This window comes from Micromys minutus (genome assembly GCF_963924665.1).
Source record: "Micromys minutus genome assembly, chromosome: 4".
Lineage (NCBI taxonomy): Eukaryota > Metazoa > Chordata > Mammalia > Rodentia > Muridae > Micromys > Micromys minutus.
In genome coordinates, this window is record NC_137973.1 from 46,690,400 (window position 1) to 46,712,118 (window position 21,719).

The following is a 21,719-nucleotide window of genomic DNA, read 5'->3' on the forward strand; positions in this document are numbered from 1 at the left end:
GTTTTGCTTTTGTTTTTCAAGACAGGAACCCTCTGTGTAGCCCAGGCTATTCAGGATCTTGCTTTGTAAATCTGACCTGTCTCTGCCTCTTCAGTGCTAGGACTCAAAGCATGTGTCACCACTGCCAAACAAAATTTTTTAACTAATCTTTTTATACATAGCTTGCAGTGAGTTCAATAATATACACTTGAGTGATTTAAAAATAAATACATAAGTAGAAGGCTAAGGGAACAAAGTATTAATTTACATCATTGGCTTTATATTATTATAAACATTTGTGGACTTTTAGAGTAGTTTGGGGACTGGTGTGATATTCAAAGTTAACATTATTATTAATGGTACCTAGAGACAGAATGACTTTTCAGAGCATGGGGCCTAAGTCACCTGTTATTACTAGTTTAATCCTCTCAATATCTTGTTATTTTTTTCCACAGTATAATAATATATACACATTTTTGAAAGAAAACTTTTTAAGAGCTATTTATAAAAATAAAATTAAAACAATAAAAACATGATCTAATATTATAAGCCAAAAAGTAGAAAACAAATATAGTTGACTATCAACTGACAAGGTTAAGTAACGGATCAACTAGAAAAGTGCTTGCTTTCATCTCCAAAGAACCCTTTAAACACTCACTAAAGTGAAGAAAAGAGGAGAAAAGAAAGGAAATAAAAGAAAAAGCTGGGTATGGTTATATATGCTCATAATTACAACACCAGACAGACAGAAACAGATGACCCCTGACTTACGGGCCAGCCTGACTAGCCATCTTGCCAACTCTTAGGCCAATAAAAACCTTTGTCTCAAACAAATGCAAAATAAAAAAGGATGTATGATGAATGCATACCAGTATGTAACCACACAAAATAATGAATGACCCACCTACATGTACATGTGTTTTACACACACACACAAATCAAGTGAGAATGAAGTGAATTCTTCATTTTAGATTTAATTACTAATCTCTTTTAGATATGATTTCTATTCTTGTAGAAAATCATTTCAGGATATATAATCTTTCGCCAAATAAAATTTTCCCTTCATCTCAAATTGTAATTATGGGCAAGGTAATACAGAAAATATAACCTTACAGTATATCTTGTATGTACTTGTACACAGGAACAAAATTATATCCAAAAAGACAAGGCAGGTAAGAGAAATGCAAATCCATGAAGCCTGACACAACTAGAAAACCTATCTTTGGATATGGGACAAGGAACCCATTGATCCAAGCTCTCCACATAGTTCTCAGGCAATGTAAAAAGCTGCATACTAATAATGCTTTAGTGTAAAAGGCTTTGGGACAAAGCTTACAAGAAAATATGCATTTATAAATAAGGATTTAGAAGAATATAACCAGAAACATTTCTTAACGTACACTTTATATCAGCTTTCATAGTAGGAAAAATTGAACTAGCAAATGTGATCTAATTTGAAATATTAAAAATTTTATTTGCTCATGTATATACAAATCTGTCCATCCCTGTTCTAGACTTCTAAAAGGGCTCTCATGTAAGAGAACAGATGACTTACCATGGGGATCTTGGCACTGAAGAGAAAAATCAAGTACAACAAAACATGATGAATTAGGAAGAGATAAGAGAATAGAACTAACACTTACATAATCCGCTGTGTTTCTGAAGAAAAGTCAACGTATCTTCCAAAGATAAATTTAAGGTCCTAGAATTAGAAATTTATTTTTTAAAAAAAGGAAAAAAAAAAAAAGACAAATAAGAAAACAAACCAGTGGGAAAATAAATAACAAAATCAAATGCACATTTCTCCTTACCTTTTCCTGAACATGTCTAGCTAAATTCTTTACATAAATTCTGCAGTTTGGTTCACCAGGTTCGTAACTTCTAAAAACTGAAAGGGTTTCCATTTCTTTTTAAGAATGAAACAAGACAAAAATATAAAATTAAAATCTTTTTAATAATTTAAGTAAAATTATAACATTCTATTGTTACTGCTAAAAGGGCAAAAATAAGCTTTATAAAAATGTTAACAGCAGACAATAGTAGCAATATTTCTCAATTATACAGAACTAAAATTTATCCCAAAGCCATACTAAAAATTTGAGAGGAGTCACTTTATTGTAAGTATGTGATAACCACTTATATAATCACTCTGCCAGATCAGGAGTGGAGTTGGGGGACGGGGTTCAGGGTTGAGTACAGGGAGGGATAGGAAGGAAGGCTGGATGGCCATGACAATGAATGGAAATTTACAACTGATGGTGGGGAATCTTCAGGAAGAGATGGAAACCCTAGGATAGAAGAATCTATGAGACTCACAACATTGGAGATAAACATTAGGGAGGCTGCCTCCTATGGCCAGGCAGGAATCCTGTTGACCGACAGAAATTCCAACCTAACTACAAAACTTTCAACCCAAAACTTATCCTGTCTAAAAGAAATGCAGGTATTGGGATGGAGCAGACTATGGGACTGGTCAAACAACATACGACCCAACTTGAGACCCATCCCATGGACAAACACCAATCTCTGACACTATTGATACTCTACCTAAATTTCAGTAAAATTAAAAAAAATTAAAGAAAATAAATTGCAGTAAGATTTCAAAACATCTTATGTTTGCAAACAGGAGCCTAGCATGTCTGTTCTCTGAGCAATCCCACTTAGCAACTGATTCAAGACATATACAGATACCCACAGCCAAATGGTGATTGGAGCTTGTGGACTGTTATGGAACAACAGGAGAAGAGATTACAGCCTATAAGACGATAAGAACTCCACAGAAAGACCAACAGAATCAACAAACCTGGACCCTTGGGGTTGTAAGAGACTGAATCACCAATCAAAGAACATACACAGGCTAGACTTAGGCTTCCTCACACATATGTAGCAGATGAGCAGTTTGGTTTTCATGTGTGTCCCAAACAACTGGAGTGGGAGCTATCCCAAAAGCTGTAGCCTGTATATGGGGCATGTTCTTCTAGCTGGGCTGCCCTTGTCTGCCCTCATTGGAGGCGCCTAACCTCCCAGAGATTTGAAATGCTAGAATGGAAGGAAACGCAGAGAAGTGGGGGGCTGGGGGGGAATGGGGAAAGAACTGTGGGAGGAAGTGAATGGGAATGGGAGGGGGCAGTGAGTGGGATATAAAGTGAATGAATGAATGAATGAATGAAGTATTCCTAAATCATTAACTACTTTTATATTCACAATGTAGGAATAATGCATTCAAAAATCAATAGCCAGGAATTTCAGACAAAGATCTCCATACTCCTTTATAGTTCCTCATATTTACTGCCAGTAATCTGCTTTGGGAAACTAGATTTTATATGCGAAGGTATTAACTGGAGGCTGATTCCTCATTATTGTGGAGAAAGGTATTTGTATTATAAATACTACATATGTGTGTGTGTGTGTGTGTGTGTGTGTGTGTGTGTGTGTATCATATCTAAAAAAAGTAATTTAGTGGTGTGTTGGTTTGAATCCATATGTTTGAATACTTGGTCCCCAGTTGGTAGAACTGTTTGAGAAGGATTAGGAAGTATGGCCTTGTAGAAGGTGTATCACTGGGAGCAACCTCTGAGGTTTCAAACGACCTGAACAATTACTAGTGTGCTCTCCCTTCCTACAGCTTATGAATCGAGAGGTGAGATCTCCGTTATTCCTGCCATGATATCTCTGCCCTGGAACCATACATTCTAATGCTCTGAAAACATGAGCCCAGTTAAGTGACTCTTTCATTTGTTGCCTAGATCCTGATATTTTGTCATATAGGAGGTGATTAAAATTTATTATGTAATTTTTCTAAAGTTACATAAAGAATATTGTTGGGATATAATATCCTAAATTCAGATTTCTAACCACCAAATTATAATAATCACCTTGTATCTATTTTAGGTTATATGATAATGATTTGTCAACTTAAGTAACTTCAGATTCATGGCACTTAATGATTACCTGATACTGACTGAACTGCATGGTAAGGAACTTCCGCAGTGTAAGACACAAAATTCTAAGAAAGAAGTGTCAACAAACTAACTGAAGATACTAACATCTCTAACTTAATGGAAATGACCCATAAAAATTTCTCACTTCTAAAAGCTTGAAAAATGGAAATAAGACAAAAAAGTTAAGATGAATTGTGTGTCAGTTTATGTCATTACATTACCTTCTCTAGAAATACGACCCTTTTCCAACTCTCTTCTAGAAATAAATTGTGAAGGCATTTCATCAGAGTCTTCTTTAATCTCTTCTGTGATGTTCAAATTAGGTTTGGGGAAGATTTTTCCAAATCCTGTATTTGAATCATCAAGTCCGGTGTCTGGTAAATCTTAGAGATCAACATTAACATCAGTCATTAAAAAAGAAAAACAAAACAAACAAATGAAAACAACTCGTTTCAAAACATGTTTTAGATTTCTTACCCTGTTTTATATTTACTAAAGTACCATTTAGTCATTTTTTAGTGTTTCTCGATGTGTCAGAACAAAAACAGGACAACCTTTCCTCTAATTGTCTGAAGAACAGTGTTTTATGGCTTTGTGGGCCAAGGCTTTGACTATTCAGTTCTATTATTGCAGCATGAAGGTGACTACAGATAAAAACCAAAGAGCCAAATGCTTGTTTTGTAGTGTTAGTTAGGAGCAAATAGGAAAAAAAAAATGAATTAAGCATTAGCATATTCAGGTTGATCTATCAATGGGAACCTGATAAAAATGTTCAGTGTTTGATAAGAGTATGTATACTGGTAAATAGCAATTGACTATTTAATCTACCTACTCTGAGATAGTAGCAATTACAAGTTAAAATAAATGTACAGTTATTTAAATTATAAAATTAGTAGTACTCTAAATCAAATCATTCAAGATATTCTACAATAATTATGAGAACTGCCTACTTCATCACAATACTGTTAAATAATCTTACTCGCTTCCACATAAACTAGAATACAGAGGCTGACGCTCACAGCCTGAGTGGACTGAGCAATGGGTCCCTAATGGAGTACTTAGGGAAAGGATTGGAGAAGAGGTTTACAACCCCATAGGAAGAAAAACAACCAGCCACACCCCCCAGAGCTCCAAGGCACTAAACCACCAAGCAAAGAGAACACAAGGAGTGACCAAAGTAGGCAGTTTTCTCTGACGCATGCTCTTTCACAGGCCCCAAAGTAAAAGGGCTGACCTTCTAAAACTGTGACCCAAATATATCCTTTTTCAAAGCTATGTAAGTTATTCTGTTACAAACATAAATCTCAAATCATAAAGGCTACAATAACATTAACAAAGCCAATTACTAGTCAGCCACATTTGAAGAATAAAGAATAAAAAAATATGAAATATTAACTTTTAAAATTTTTGTGATTAAATTTCTAATAGCATGTATTAATTCTGAAACAAAATTTTGAAGGATGTTGTGATGTTAGATAGATGGCTCAGTAGTTAAAAGCATATACAGCTCTTGCAGAGGTCCAGGACAATTCCCAATACATAGGTGGTCTGTAAGCCTTAAACTCCATTCCAACATTCGCATAACCTCTTCTGGCCTCAGCAGGTGACTGCGCTGAGCAGGGACCATCTTCACTCAACTGTCCATCTGCCTTCAAATACACTCACACATGTAATTAACAAATAAAAATACATCTTTTTAGAGGAACAATACCATGGTTACTAATAAAGCAGGAGTTTCAATGAGCACTGGGATGTTTTATTCCTTTGAGTCTTAGGTAAAATATATGTGCATATGCCCATGTGTGACTGTGTGTGTAAGTGTGTAAGTGTGTGTGTGTGTGTGTGTGTGTGTGTGTGTGTGTGTGTGCGCGCGCGCAAACTGACAACTTGAGCATAGTAGCAAGGCTAATTTCCTTAAATTATAATCCTGTTAATAAAATCCTACAATATCTTAACAGTCAGACAATGAATAGTTATTATAAGAATTTAACTTTTAACTATTAATAATAGTTAATATAAGTATTTAAACCAGCAAGAACCCTAAATTTCATGTATATGTGACTACTAGCAAAAATATAACAAGAAGTCAAGAATGTTGGTGCATACCCTTGATTTTAGCACTGGGGAAAGGAGGACTGCATGTGTTTAATAGAATTTTGGGACAGAGGCGCCTATCAAAATATCAGAAAATAAAAAGCAACAATGACAATCTTTTCATTTAACTTAAATTTTATTTAGAGAACAGCTGAAATTCAGTTAGCCCATGATATGAAGTCTATCACCTAACCATGCAATTTAATTTTTGAAAAAAAAAATATTTTTTCTTTTTACACTTTAGTTAGTCTCATTTAATCTAGGTTGTCTTCCAACTATTAGCCAAGTATATACCTGAATTTCTGAGTCTCCTGCCTTCAGTTACCAAGCACTGGATTTACAAGTTTGCCTTAGCATGTGTAGTTTATGCAGTACTGGTGACACCCAGAGCTCCATGCATGTTCTCAACCAACTGTAAAGTCTATAACTGCATACTTTAAATAAAGCTGACAAACACTAATATAACTTTTATATGAGCATAAAAAAGTTGTTAGCATATAAAGTAACAAGATGTTCTTACCAGAATTTTTTTCCTCATTATTTTGTTCCATCTCTAAATCTTTGTTAAATGCTGCAGGCATGTTGGTCGATATATTGAATTCAATTTTTTTATTTCCTACAGATTGTGGTTGGTCAAATACATCCGAAGGTAACAGCACAGGATGCAAACTGGTATTTACAAACAATCACATGTAAGTTTATAATTTAAAATAAAATTCTAAGCACAATTTCCTATCTTCCTTAATTTAAAAGGCTACTGCGGATATATATATATATATATATATATATATATATATATATATATGTATGTATGTATGTATATATATACACACTATATTTTAGGCCCTGCATATAGTGACTAGACATAGTAGGCCAATAAACCTTAATAGTTTAGTAATGTACTATTAAACATGAGCATAAAGACTGTTCAAAGTTTAAAATCATGTTGTCAATGAAAGGTCAGCACTTATCTATGGATCTCAGACAGTGGGCTACACTTGTTCAGTCAGTATAAAATAGTGTTTTTGTCTCTTTGACATTTATTTTGTATGTGTGGTGCAGTACATGTTTAACTCAGAAGACAAACCGTGGAAGAAAGTCTTTCCTTCCACCATGTAAATATGTAGGATCAAAATAGAGACATCACCGCTGGTCGCGGGAGACTTTTCCCAGAAAACTATCTTACCAGACAACTAAGCTCAGGTGCAAACTTGCCATATGTTGCAGAGAATGACTTTGAACTTGTACTCATTCTGCATCCCTCCCCCAGTGCTATGACTGCAGGTATATACCACATCTGGCAGCGTTTTAATACAGTCTATGCTATACACTCTGACATCAGCGCATTAGTATGCAATCGCAGTCATTAGCTACATGTAATTAGTGAATTTCTGTAAAGAAAATGTCCAAGTGCTCAATAACATTTTCCTACAGACTGCATGATAAAATAATATTTTGAGTTTAATGAATGAAATAATTATCAGTAGTCCTGACTTGCTCATTTTTACTGTGTAATATGGCTACTAGAAAACATGGCTTACAATCTTCCTGCTGCACAGGTAAGGCTAAGGAATTAAAAGCATAGGACTGTAATGTCAAAACAGAAAGAAGTTAAGGTTTTATCATTTATACATTAGATTCTTCCTATTAAAATGTAATTTGTTACATTTTAATGTAACAGAAAAGTTAATTGCAATCACTAGTAAGAAATAATAAGCATGCCTAATCAGAAAAAAGATGTTAATGAGAAATAAAGACTGAGTATTATTAAATGCCGGCAAACAAGGAAAACTATGAGAACTTACTAGTTTGGCAAATAGTAACCCAGAGGCCAACAAAGTAAGCTGACAAACTAACACACTGAAGAACAATCTAGACAGGTAAATACAGCACAGAGACAGCCATTTCATAAGTACAAACAAAATTACCTGTGTGAAGCTGATGAAGGTATATTCAACATGTCCTTTATTTTTCGCTTTTTTCTCACGTGGCGTGGCTTTACTGTTTTGGGTATTTTAGGCTGAAGATTTGCTAGTTCCATTAGTTTGTTCATTCTATGTTAAGAAAAGGAAAAATAAACAAGAGTTGACATTCTAGAATATGGCTTATATCTCTAATATAAAATATATATTTAAAACTAGGATAACTTTAAGGCCAGCAATAAATATTATCAGTTTGACCAAAATTTACTTTCTAAATTAACCTGCACCATTTAAATCTTATTTCTTAAAAAAAAAAAAAAACAAATAAGAAAAAAAATAACCTAATTACGTTATCAGTTTTTTAAAAAATTTCATTGTGAGTTCTTAGCTAGTCTAATAAAATGATATACAACTTAACAAGAGATACAAATATACTGTATTATTTTGGGGGTTTTATTTTAATTACATTTCTTTGAAAAGAACATTTATTCTTACATATTTTTATTTGTATTTATTGTACAACACATATTTTTCTGTATATACTTACTGCTAATAAATTATATGAACAACATGATTACTTGAACAAATAAAGAAAATTCCAAATAATAAAGTTGCTTTCAATTAGTAAGCGATTGGTAACCCTTGTACAACTTTTCTCCATTATGATCCTGAACAGTTAATGTTTATAATGAATCTTGTTTAGGTATTTTGGTATCTTTCACAGAGGAGCAATTAAAAACAACTAGCAATTAGAATAACACTTTTAAGACTTCATTTATAAAACTTGAAAGTAAAATAAATATACCAACACAAAAAAATAAAGAGGAGAGCATGGCTAAAAACTTTAGGCTTTTTTCCCCAATAAACAGGTAAAAGAATAAGCATTAGCTTCACTGTGTGAAACTTCACAGCAACCAAGTTTCATAAAAACTCATAGCATCTACACTCAGGAACAAAGAAGGAAGATTTCAAATGTGGTCTGATTTATATAGCAAATTCAAAGCAGCTAGAGTTAAAGAGGAAGAGCATTTCTAGATTTCCCCAAACTAACACATTAACAAAAATGTCATTAAAAATACATCTATTTCAATATTTCAATCATGTACCTATATTAAAATTGTTCACCCAAACTATACTAACCTTCTAAAACAAGAACAGACTCATAAAGAAATGAAGACATATATAACAGCTAAATATATTTTTTAAAGATTTTGCTTTACGCCCAGGTTATAAAAATATGCATCAGAAATTTTAAAACTCAACATGAATCTTGGCGAGCATTTCATGCTATACTTTTAAATGGAAACCTATAAAAATAAAAATGACTGTAGGATAGAATATTATTGCATTTCTAATTAAGATCATTACTTCTACTTTTTAAAGTATTTCTAAATAGGGCTACAAGTTTACTAAAATAAGTAAATAAAACTATTATTTATTTAAAGAGAATAATTAACAAAATGCAATGTTTTATACCACTCTTTAGTTTACAATATGGCAGAATATTTCTATTCCAAATAAATTCTATCCTTTCCTACTTGGTAATCTGAATCATGTTGATTTTCCATGGAGAGATACTTCATACTGAATCACTACTTAGATAGACATGGTTTAATAAAATTATTGCTGAATATATGTGATTCCAAGAATCTGTGTTGGATTCTGACTCATACTAACACTTCCTTTTATATGTGACTTTCATGTATAGTTAATTAATATTCGTATCATTAACCCATTAATCATCATGATGTGGGGACTGGTCTAAGAACCAAATAAAGCTAGCTACCTGCTCTTGTAAACACATAAAAGTTTTTTGGAACACAGCCACACCTATTCTGGAACTATAAATATGGCTGATTTCTAGCCATGAAAATAGAACCGAGTCACAATTGTGAAATGTGACCTACACCACACCTGATTCACAAAGTTAAAAACCATTTATTTAGTCTTTGGACTTCAAAGGAAAATGTTTGGCCAATTCTTGTACTAAGAAAGGTTTAGATTACATGCCAGAAAACTTAAAAATTTATAATTACTTTATGGAATCTTTACATAAACATATAGAATCTCAAGGTAAGCCAACCAAAGTTCTACTGGTAATTACTAACATGAATGATTGTGCAAAGAATCCTATAAAATTTCTCTAGCAATCATTCTGAAGAGAACACAATACAGGACAATCGGATGTTCAAAATATGAAGCCAATTAATGCTTTTTATCTATGAAGCTATTTTCTATGTTATCATAGCAAATACTAGTTAGTGAATAAAATGCTACATCCAGACAAGTATGAGCTTTGTTCCTGAACATTTTCCTAGTAAATAATAATACACACCTATGTTTTATATGAGTGATATCTTATTTAACAACTATTAATGACTTATAGTCAATACTACTTCAACTTTGGCCTAATTTTCTTTTAGGTACAGTTTTCTTAAACTTAGCATCATTAGAATGTATTTAAAGATTATAACTGAAAATTTGAATGTAATAATTAGTAATAAAACCAAAGTATAAAAAACATGAAATATAAGTAGACCATCAATAAAAATGATCCACATAACTAGTGTGAAAATTAAAACAGGAAGTTGGGATATAACTGCTCTATATTGGATAGGAAATATTTCCCAGTGGTCTATTTGTGGAAAACTTGATTTCAAGGATGATAGAACCTGGTGAGGTTAGACCTTGGCTTACTTAGAAGAGACTGTGGGATGGAGATTTCTCCATTTCTCTTTTGTTTGTATAGCTGTTAAATGAGTAGTATGTGCTGTCTTATGATTTGTCACATGGACTGTCCACACAGACCTAATGAAATGGGGACATAGCTGGTACCTTCCCAATCATAAACCAAAATACACTTTTGTTTTTACTATAAATTAATTTCCAAGCACTTCAGTATAACAATTGGCTACTTTATATCTCACTCGTGAGCCCATGTGTCAAGTGACTAAAATTTTCAGGACACTCTTTACATTCATATCTATAAAACACTTTATAAATACAGCAGGCCCTTGTAAAGAAACAAGACAATTTAGAAAAAAATAAATTTTTCTTTTAAAGAAAAAAACAAAACAGGTAATTTTGGAGCTACAAAAAATTTTATAAGCAAATTAACAAATAAAGAACCATAAGCAATGAGGTTCAAGTATACTGTAATACAAAAATTACTATAAATTTTTATATCCACTGAGCTAAAAGATCATAGAAAGGTTTGAAATACATTTTAATGCACTCTAAAATTTTGAATAAGTGTATGTGGAATACAGGAAGGACAAACTTTTCCCACATCCTTATTCTTAGAACAAAAATGACTGCTTTATCACAAACCTCTGACGGTCCTCCTCATCACTGCTTTCATATTCTGATTCTTTACTAGATAAATCGTCATCCTCATCTGGTAAAGGAGGTTCCTCAGGCGGTTGAGGGGATGTAGGTGGAAGGGGTGCATGCAATGGCATGTAGTCCTCATACTATTGAAAAGAACAAAGCAAACACTATGGAAACCAAAGGCATTCACAGAACAAAGTATCTTGTACAAATTCCTGATTCTCATCAACAAAATCTCATTCCACATTAATACTTGATTCTCGTTTCTCTTTTATAAACTCAAGAGTACCTTCAGGAAACACCTGTGATGGCAGCCTGCTAGATAATGGTGTTGTTTTCTAACTATACAATACTTGCAAATATGCCTTGCATTTCAACATGTAAATTAGCCCATGCAGCAAGAGCCTAAAACGTCTATATGTCCCCCCTTCCCTTATATCTGATCTGCACATGAACAGGCACATAGTAAAGACAACTTGAATCTTAAGAATGAAATATCCATCTTCCCTATTATACGAAATGGGATAGCCATAACAACTTAACAGTCTAACTTAACTGTATTAACACTATCTAATATTAACAAATACCTAAGCAACAAGTCTGCGAAGGTGTTACAATAAAAATAGGAAGCTAACAATTTATATAATAGAATAATAACTAACACCTAGAAAAACTTTTTATTTGTATTTTAACAGCCAAAATAATTTTCCATTAATATTATTTATAAATATCCAGTACCACAGTGAAATAATTTCAAGAGCAGACAGCCTACTATGTAAATTATTGATAGACTTTTGGTACCCTTATTTATCCTTACCAAATGAAATCAGCTGAATGTGAATTAAAATCATAGCAATGGAATATTTAGATAACTCAAGTAAATTTATTTTATATTTATAGGATGATAAGTTTGTCACCAGAGGACAAAAAACTGGAAGAAATTTGGCTTATTAAGAAAGCATTTTCTTCACATCTCACTCCCTCCCACTTTCACTTCTCCGCTTTACTGTTAGTTGTTTAATATACAAAGTTGCTAGAAAACTTTGTAATGTATAGTTTTATGGAAAAACAAAGCAGTTCTCAGGGAACAAAACTATGGCTCCTGAAAATTTCTAAGAACTTCTTACCATAGGAGGTCGTGCAGTAATCGGTCCAAATGGTGTGGGCAAATTCATTTTATTCATAAGATGAAGCACCTTAAAGTGTAAAATATTTAAAAGTCACATGGAATTAATGTTATGACTAACATCAGTGATTTACTTAGTAAACCAAAGTCCCTCTCTGGCCTTAATACTTCTTAAACCAACCTAAATCCTACATTGCTTGCCATTCCTATTACGGATTTTAATTCCTATTACTAGAGTACCACGTCTTTGCAATGTAAAACCTACTGAAAATGTTCTCATATAATTAACTGTCCTCTTCACTTTCAGTTATGAAACAAAGAATAAAGAAAATACATATCACACATATTTATACTTGGGAGAAGTAACATTCTGTTAAGTTTTTCAAACATTTGCTAAAGAACATACCTTATTTTTTCTTTAAGGATTTCTGAAAGTCAATGCTACCCTGAAGTACCAGTTTCCCAGTGCAGACCCCTATTAGTATCCATTTTCAGTGTATTTATGAAGCCTTTACTTGAGAGTAGTATGCAACAGTTCATTTAAAACATTACATAGAACACTGGCTCTCTGTAATCAGTTGTTTGTAATGCTATAAATATATACAAATATCAGCACAGTATCTAAGGATCCAAATTATGAACTTCATACTAAAAGTGATAGTTGATTCTGCATACCTGTACATAGAATTTGGGGACACTTGCCAGAGCATTAACTATATTTGCAAGGATTGTGCTTGAAGGTGGAGGATACATATATTTGAGGCATGAATTTAGAGGAAAAGTCAGCCTACCAAAACAAAATGAATTAAGGTACATTTTAGTAATTCCATATGCATAACTCATTTTAGATAATCTATTAACACAGAAAATTGACAATATACCTTAATAGTCATATAGTTATCTTATTACTTAATATTCCTATTACCTTAAAAATACAAAAGCATTTTAACAGAGTTTACTTATATCCCTGAACACTTTAACAAACATCTTTATTAAATTCAGTGAGAAAAAAAAAAAAAACTCACACCTCAAAACATTTATTCAATATATTAAATCACACATGACATATTTAAAAAGCTGACTTTCAAAACTACCTAATTTACATTATGTACATACAAAATACACACAGAGAGAAACACAGACAGACAGATGGACAGACACATGACAACAATAACAAAAAATAAACAAAAAAATTAAACACACACACACACACACACACCCACACAAATACAAACCCATGATTTGGTGCAATTCCATTTTCTATTGTTAAAACATCAGGCTCTTTCTTCTCTTTATCATTTTCCACAGTGTCATCCAACCTAGAACATACAAAGTCACAGATGATCTTCTATTTGAAAAAAGTGAGAAATTGTGTATAGAAAATAAGTCTTTTCAAACATGTCATCATAAAAACAATTTTATTAGCAAAACAGAAAACTGTAAAGAAGTTCTCACAAAAGCACTGATGAGAGGAGAAGCACAATTAAACCACTTAGTCATCACATTTATGAACATGGTATAGTAATTCCAAATGATCATGAGAAACTAAAATACACATTACATTGTAAGAGTTTTAAGGTACTTAACTTTTTTTTTTTTTTTTTTTTATGTGTTTCTCGACAAACTCCAGACTTGCAAGGCCTTACTACCTCTTTCACCCTCATCTGTTAAATTCTGATTCTAATAAGATTGGGTCTTACATTAAGGGCTATCATGTTATAATTCAGCCAAGTTCCTGGATGATGAATGTAGTTTGGTTATTTCACTTTAAGTTCAATTAGTATAAAAATAACTGCAAAGGCTAAAGAACTATAAAAATTCATATCTTGGAACTAAAATATTGTTCTTTAAGTTTTTCACTTTTTCTTTCTTATACAATATATCCTCATTATATTCCCCTCACTCTACTCCCAATTTCTCCCCACCTCTGCTCCCCTCTAGATCTTTCTGTCTCTCATACTTAAAAGAACTGGTTTCTAAGAGACAACAACCAAACATAACAAATTCAAATATAGTAAGATGAAGCAAAAACTTTTATATTTAAGTTGGACACAGCAACCCAAGAGGAGGAAGAAAGTAACTAGAAGAGTCCCACCCACTTGTTCTCAGTCAGGCGTCTCATAAAAATACCAAGCTAACAGCTACAACATATACACAGAGGACCTGGTGCAGACCACGTATACCTGTCTGGTGCTTCAGTTTCTGTGAGCTTATACACACCTTGTTTAGACAATCCAAAGGGCCTTGTTCTCTTGATATCCTCTATCTTCCCCTTGGCTCTTAAAACTCTTTTGCCTCCTCTTTCTTGAGATTTCCTGAGCTCTGAGGGGAGGAATTTGATGGGATGAGGGACAGGAGGGAACTAGAGTAGGGGGACCAGGCTGTTGGGGAGATGGAATGGAGGGAGAGAGTTGGGGGAGAAACAGCTAGAATTGGGAGGCACTTGAGAGGTGGTGTGAAAACCTTGTAAAAGGGTAACTTCCTAGACTGTCTGAGGGTAATCCTAATGAAGTACCTACTAATCAGAAACATGGAATCTCAACTTGACAACTCTTGTTGCCAGTTGCAGGACTAGGTTATATTCAATTGAGTTGTTGGCCATGGGAATCTCATGGCAATTCCCAAATGTCCCAGGATGTTGCTAAGACAAAGGATTATTCTTAACAAAACGACAGTGGGGTCCCATTGCCAAGGACAACAGCGTTAAAACTCACCGAACAAGGAGGGAAAAGTCAAGCTGCTGCCTACATGAACCCTTTACCCCTACATTCTAGTGTCTTTAGTGTGGAAAGATACTTAGCAGGATTCCAAAAGAGAAATGTGGACACCAACCCAGCCACAAAACTTTTGACCTACAATCTGACTACAAAATATGCTACAGCATGGTGGCACAGAACCTGTGGGAGTAGTCAATTAATGTCTGATTTGATGTAAGGCCTACTCCACAAGAGGAAACCCATGCCTCACACTGCTTGGGTAACCAAGAACCAGAGACTAGATATCCCAGAGACCAGAATAAACCCCAAATATTATTGGTCTTAAAAAAAGAAAAAAGAATGTATCAATAAAATGACTCTTAATGGTAATCTGCTATTCTCATACAACAGTGCCTTATTTGGTTATCATCAGTTTCCTCCTGCAGCAGATGCTAACAGGTACACAGACCCACAGCCAAACATTACAAAGGCTAAATGTGAGGACAGCAACAAACAAGCTGTAATTTTCTGCTTATTATTATTACTGTAGGTTGAAATCTGAAATGCTAAGAAACCTGAAACTGAGGCAACATGGCAGTACTAATTAGAAAAGTCTTTTGGTAACCTCACAAAACATAGACACACTGAAAATATTATATAAATTACCTTAAGGAAATGTGCACAAGGCAGAGAGGAAATAAATGAATTTCATGTTTAGGCTTGTGAAAATACTTCAAAGACAATGAATTGTGTATTAGTGAATATTCCAAATGAACTACTATTTATCCCATGCGCTTTGGACAGTGGGTAATTAGCCTGCAGTTGCCCTTCTTCTACTACAAGCAGAATGCCCCCACCCCACTTCTTTTTCCCGTAACTTGTTAATCTTTCAAGCCTCAGTCCTCAGCACTAGAACCAAAACTACTTACTTTTCACAATTACTAGAGAAACATCTTATATGCTCTCAACATATTTTATTGTCATTTTTGTCGTATTTTCATTGAAGCAGACACACACACACACACACACACACACACACAATTTCAAAATCGTAGGAAAACCTGAATGTCTACATACCTTTTTTTTTTCTCTGAATTTGAGGTGGGACATGGGGAATGAACTCGATCTTGCTCCTTCGCAAATTCAACAACTAAAGTATGACCTAGAAGTTTCAGCTGATGGAGTCTTGTCAATGCCTTTAGGTACAACAATATAAAATATGATATAAAAAAACAAAAACAAACAAAAAAAACTTGTTACTCAGCTTAAAAGATGAGAATTTATGCTTTTTACTAAATTTCCTTAGTTATGTCTTATTTCAGGCTACTTTACCATGATTGATAAACAAAGTACTCTAGTAAAATGAAATCTAACTTACTCCAATTCTCTGGTAACTTTGCTTGTAACTGACAAAAAAATAATAAAGCTTCTGGTTACCAATGAATTCCAACCTCAAAAATCTCAAGTGACCCTTACTGACAGCAGACAATTATATATCACATATATTGGCCTAAACTACACTAATCTCTGAGAGAAACTTTTTTATGTTTTCCTTGATATGTAGCCTAACAGTTTCTTCTCCCATCCTTAGAACACACTACTTTCTACTTTGAGACATTGAGGAGACTAAATGTGAACTGTGTACTCCGAATCCCAGCATTTGCACCTGTATTTTCCACTGAGCATGTGTTATCATAATTAACAGTCCCTTTATCTAAATACAGAAGTTTAGACTGATTTACTAAATCTCATCTTTTATCATCGAGCTTTCTTTAGCTACCTTCTAAAGTAGTAGTTCTTAACCTTCCTAATGCTGAAACACTTTGATATAGTTCCGCACGTTGTAATGACTCCAAACATAAAAGTATTGTGTTGCTACTTCATAACCATAATTTTGCTGTTATGAATCATAATTAAATATCTGATATGCAGAATGTCTGATACTGGATCCCCAAATGGTTTGTGACCCACAGATTGAGAAACACTGCTGTAGACATATAAAAAAGTATTATGCTTTACAGCTTCTCAAGTATAAGAACCATATTCCTTAATAATCATATAAAATTTAGTCAATTATAGTCCAAAATATGGAAGCAAACAAGTTTAATACCTCTTATCTGAAATGGCTGGAATCTGAATTCAGATTTTCAGGTCTTTTCACGTTTTATATTTTTGCATTTTTTGCAAGGACAGTGGAGACAATAAGTCTAAATATAGTATCCACCTGTGTCATATGGGACACACATAGACTTAAGATCATTTCTACGTTTAATGTGTGTGATTTGTCTGTTACTGAGATAAGATATATTTTAAAAGTTATGGTATTCCTCCCTCATGAAGATCTGAGTTATTTCTACTTTTTTCCTGTCTTAAGACAAGCCTCTAAGCAGGGTATAGTGGCACATTTAGTCTAAAACTCAGAAAGCAGAAGCAGAGGCTGTGGCAAGGTAGATCTCTGTGGTCTACACAGTGAGCTCCAGGGTAGACAGGACATTGAGACTCTGTTTCAACAACAAGTCCTGATTAACCCTGACTAGTAAGACTATGCTCACTTCTCAGTATGTCATGACAAAATCTCTAACTTAGTTTTTGCATCTATATAACGTTTTTCACTTTTACAATTTCTTTTTCTTTTTTTTTTCTTTAAAACTAGCCAAATTTTCTCCTTGCTAATCTTTCTTTGGCCCACCATAGCCGTTTACATACTTAAGAGTAATTTTCTTAAGTTTGCTCAGTTCTATAAAATATCTTGAAATGTTTACTATTTCCATAGAAGTACTCCAACATTATTGACACCTCAATATTAGCAGATAACATAGGAATTCATTACATGCTTCTGCAAAGACCCTCATATTCCTTAGTCCTGTAAGCTATTCAGCCCAAAGATCTGAACTATGAATGGAATGATAGCTTAGCTGGTAAAGGTGTTTGCTGGCAAGACTGAGCCATATACTGTGGAAGTAGTAACCAATCACTGTCCTCTGACCTTCTCATGTGTGCAAGTGGCAAACAAATTTTTAAAATAAAAAGAAAAATACTTAAGATCCTGAAGTACTTTTTGTTCTCAAATCTTCTATCACTAAGAGCTACAAACTTCACTCCTGTAGTACTGGGACTGGACATAGGACCTTGTGCACTCTATGCAATACTACACTAACTTTATTCTGTAAAGTAAGACTCGCAAACTTTCTGCAAAGCATTCATGTACTTCTCTGCTTTCTTAATGCCCTTTTCAGATTCATATTGCCTAAGAAAAATACTTAAGATCCTGAAGTACTTTTTGTTCTCAAATCTTCTATCACTAAGAGCTACAAACTTCACTCCTGTAGTACTGGGACTGGACATAGGACCTTGTGCACTCTATGCAATACTACACTAACTTTATTCTGTAAAGTAAGACTCGCAAACTTTCTGCAAAGCATTCATGTACTTCTCTGCTTTCTTAATGCCCTTTTCAGATTCATATTGCCTCTGCCTCTACAACAGCTTCCATTGTAGTCTACTTGTAAGTTTTCTGTACATCAAATCCAATGACACTTTTTATCAGTCTAAGCATATTTTTAACCTTCTCAATAGTATCACGCTCTTTTAGGCCACCTACTAAGCCAAACTCAATACCTTTCGTCCACTTGAATAAAGTCTCACTTTTTTAGTTCTATTTCTACCACAGTCCTTTAGCTCGTGCCTGCCTTATGGCCAATTCTATTGTTTCTTAAACCTGAAAGAACAATTTCTTCTTGTTTTCTTCTCAAAATTCAATGAATCATTTGAGGCCTAGTTCAAAAGTGATAGCTTTTCCAAATGATCAATGGGTTTATATCTTTTAACACTAATAAAAGTGCTTTTGAACCATAAACACTAGATATAGTTATCTAATATTCTTCAGAATTTCTTTTAAAATGATACTTGAAGTCATCCTTGTCTTACTTAATAATCTATATTCTCAAGTCTCAGTATCTAAGCACTGGATAAGCTCTGATATCTGTCAAGCCAATTGTGACCTTGTGGAAAGCCTCTCAGAGCACTAATGATTGTGCTTTTAAAAATGACAATTCATTATTACTTCCCACTTTTGTCCAAAAACTGGATAAGAAATCTCTGAAAGCTTTACTAATAAAAAAAAAAAAAAAAAGACATACCTTTATTGCTGCTTTTTCATTAGGGAAAGTAGCAAATGCTGTATGTTTCTGAAATAAAATCAAGGCACATATTATTTCCAATATGATTATAGTGTCTAATAAAACATGGTATTTAAAATTTAACATATTAATAAAAGTATAGAAAAAGAAAGGATGGAAATTTCAGACTATTTAACTGATTGGTTACAAGTTTCAATCTAGTAGTTTTGAATCTTCTAGGGTCTTGAAAGCTTTTCAGCCTTGCCTTTGAACATAAATGAACATGGACAAACACCATATATTTTATAGTAGCAAAGAGTTCAACAGACCACAGCTTTAAAAATCTCTACTCCTGGGGCTAGAGGGATGGGTAAAGTCAGTATGACTCTTCTCAAGGACCTCATTGGGATCCCAATATCCAAGTCCAGCAACTTCATAACCAACCTCCTGTAACTCCAGCCCTAAATCTCTCTAGCCTCCAAGGGCACCTATACTCCTCACCCCCTAAAATAGACATACACAAATATACATAATAAAAAGTAAAATAAAGCTTAAAGCACCTTCTCTTTCCAACAAAATCAATCATAAAACATGTATACATATGGAATACTTTTTCATTACACTCAAAGACCTTATACAAGATAAAACGTAAATGCATTTACTAACAGTGAAATCATTCAAGTTACATTATCTCTTTTTGCATTATTTTTATAATTTGTTTCAGTAGTAAGTCTTAATTTCTCATTTAAATTCTATTTTAAAAAACATCATGAATAGGTGAATGGATTATATTACTGGTAAGTTTGAGTTGTTTATTAGAAGTCTAAATATGTCCAATATGATCCAAGGTGATCTTAGTGTATTTTGATTTAGTTTAAAAATACTCTTTTGGACTATATAACACTTAATAAGTGTTCCAAACCGGTCTTTCGTCTTATTCAGTAAGGTTCAACTTTGACTTTGACTATACGATTAAGAGATCTCTGAAACTTTAAACCCACTGGTGTCTGGCTCCATCCGAGACATTATAAACTTATTAATAATCGGTACCTTTGTGACCAGAAAAATCAAACACTCTCGAAAAGAAAATAACTGAGAATTCCACAAGGGCTTTCAACTCTAAAAATACCTTTCCCTGAAAGATTACTTCGGAAAATGCTTATGACTTGCCAAAAATGTAACAAGTCTATCACACTCAATTTTTTTGCTATCATGTATATCCTACTCTACAACTCAGGATTTTCAAAAAAAAAAAAAAAAAGCCACAAAGCCAAAACAATTGTATACGTCTGTAAGGATCTAAAGGAAATGACATCTCTTAAGTCTGGGCTAGTTTTGAAATCGAGGGGTTGGGTTCGCAAATGATTCCTCAGTGGCTCAGCCTCTAACCCGCTCTAGGCGCAACTCGATGCTCACCTCTCGGATAGGCAAGCTGCGCACGCGCAGAGCGCTGGCCTCCTCCAGCCCCCCCCCCCCCCCCCCCCCAGCTACTCACGCTTACCAGGCGCCCCTTATCAGAGAGGACGCGCACCGACTGCGCCCCGAAATACTTCAGTAAGTCCTCCTTCTCTTCAGCCGTCAGCTCGGCCGGCAGGTGCCTGACGAGGAGGGTGCGGTCGCCCCGAGGCGGAGAGAGCGAAGCTGAACCCGGGCCTCCGCGCGACAGCGGCATTGGCGGCTCCGGCACCGCCATGTTCCATGCAGAACCGGCGGAGACAGAGCCTCCTCCGCGCCAGCTTCCGGCCAAACGCCCGCGGTCTCCGAGGCTGAGCTCAAGTCCTGTTCCGCTTCGCGCTAAGGATTCTGGACGCAGGGAAATCCCGCTTAGTTGATCTCGCGAGAATTCCTTCGCGGAGAGCAGCGCTTCTTTTCTCGGACTGTCGCTGTGCGAACGCCTTGGAAGCCATGCTTTTAAGGAGACGCTGAAATAACCTATAGGCTGAAAGAGACGCCAATGTTAGAAGGCCAGAAATCTAGTCGAGGAACATCAGTCATGTGAAATAAAAGAGGCCGTAGCCCCAGAGACCCAGTACTGAAGGAACCTTGTAAGGGCTGTTACTCCCCGGGATTTTTTTTTTTTTTTTTTTTTTTTTTTGTCTTCAAAACAAGATTTATTTTTTTTTAACATGAAAATACATGGAAAATACATTGGTCTCTTATCTGTTACAAATAAGACTCAAATTATTAATCATAACAAGAAGTGTTTCTTGAGATATTTCCATCTACACAAAAGACTAACAGCTTATTATTTTTTAAAAAGATTTTAAACATTTTTTGCTTAAAATTATACATTTTTGTCAGTACTGTTTTTTCAGACATTAAAATAAATTTTACATAAAACCATGTGAATATGTTTTTTAGTCAGTACTTGATTTTTTTCAAGGGCTTGACAGTATGCATTGAAAACGTACTAGTTGCAATAAGCGTAAAGTACATGCAAAACAAAACGCAACATGGAAATAGTCAAAGTCTTCTTGTTTTGTGAATATATGTATAGTTTTTGTTTTCTTTAT

At 34.2% G+C, this 21,719-nt stretch overlaps 1 protein-coding gene across 4 annotated transcripts in view; it reads right to left on the reverse strand.

Annotated features, from left to right (window-relative positions):
- RNPC3 (RNA binding region (RNP1, RRM) containing 3) overlaps positions 1 to 20,943 on the reverse strand; it is a 38,786-nt gene extending 17,843 nt beyond the window's left edge. For all 4 annotated transcript variants that reach the window (XM_080915240.1, XM_080915237.1, XM_080915239.1 and 1 more), the window contains exons 1-12: positions 20,708 to 20,943; positions 19,228 to 19,275; positions 16,166 to 16,284; positions 13,628 to 13,711; positions 13,068 to 13,179; positions 12,394 to 12,462; positions 11,267 to 11,409; positions 7,943 to 8,068; positions 6,535 to 6,683; positions 4,142 to 4,303; positions 1,791 to 1,885; positions 1,623 to 1,681 (exon numbers count right to left, since the gene is read on the reverse strand). In XM_080915240.1, the coding sequence (XP_080771366.1) occupies positions 1,623 to 1,681; positions 1,791 to 1,885; positions 4,142 to 4,303; positions 6,535 to 6,683; positions 7,943 to 8,068; positions 11,267 to 11,409; positions 12,394 to 12,462; positions 13,068 to 13,179; positions 13,628 to 13,711; positions 16,166 to 16,284; positions 19,228 to 19,275; positions 20,708 to 20,899 (1,358 nt within the window). In that variant the 5' untranslated portion in view covers positions 20,900 to 20,943. The remainder of the gene's footprint in view (positions 1 to 1,622; positions 1,682 to 1,790; positions 1,886 to 4,141; positions 4,304 to 6,534; positions 6,684 to 7,942; positions 8,069 to 11,266; positions 11,410 to 12,393; positions 12,463 to 13,067; positions 13,180 to 13,627; positions 13,712 to 16,165; positions 16,285 to 19,227; positions 19,276 to 20,707) is intronic.
- Positions 20,944 to 21,719: the final 776 nt, after the last annotated feature.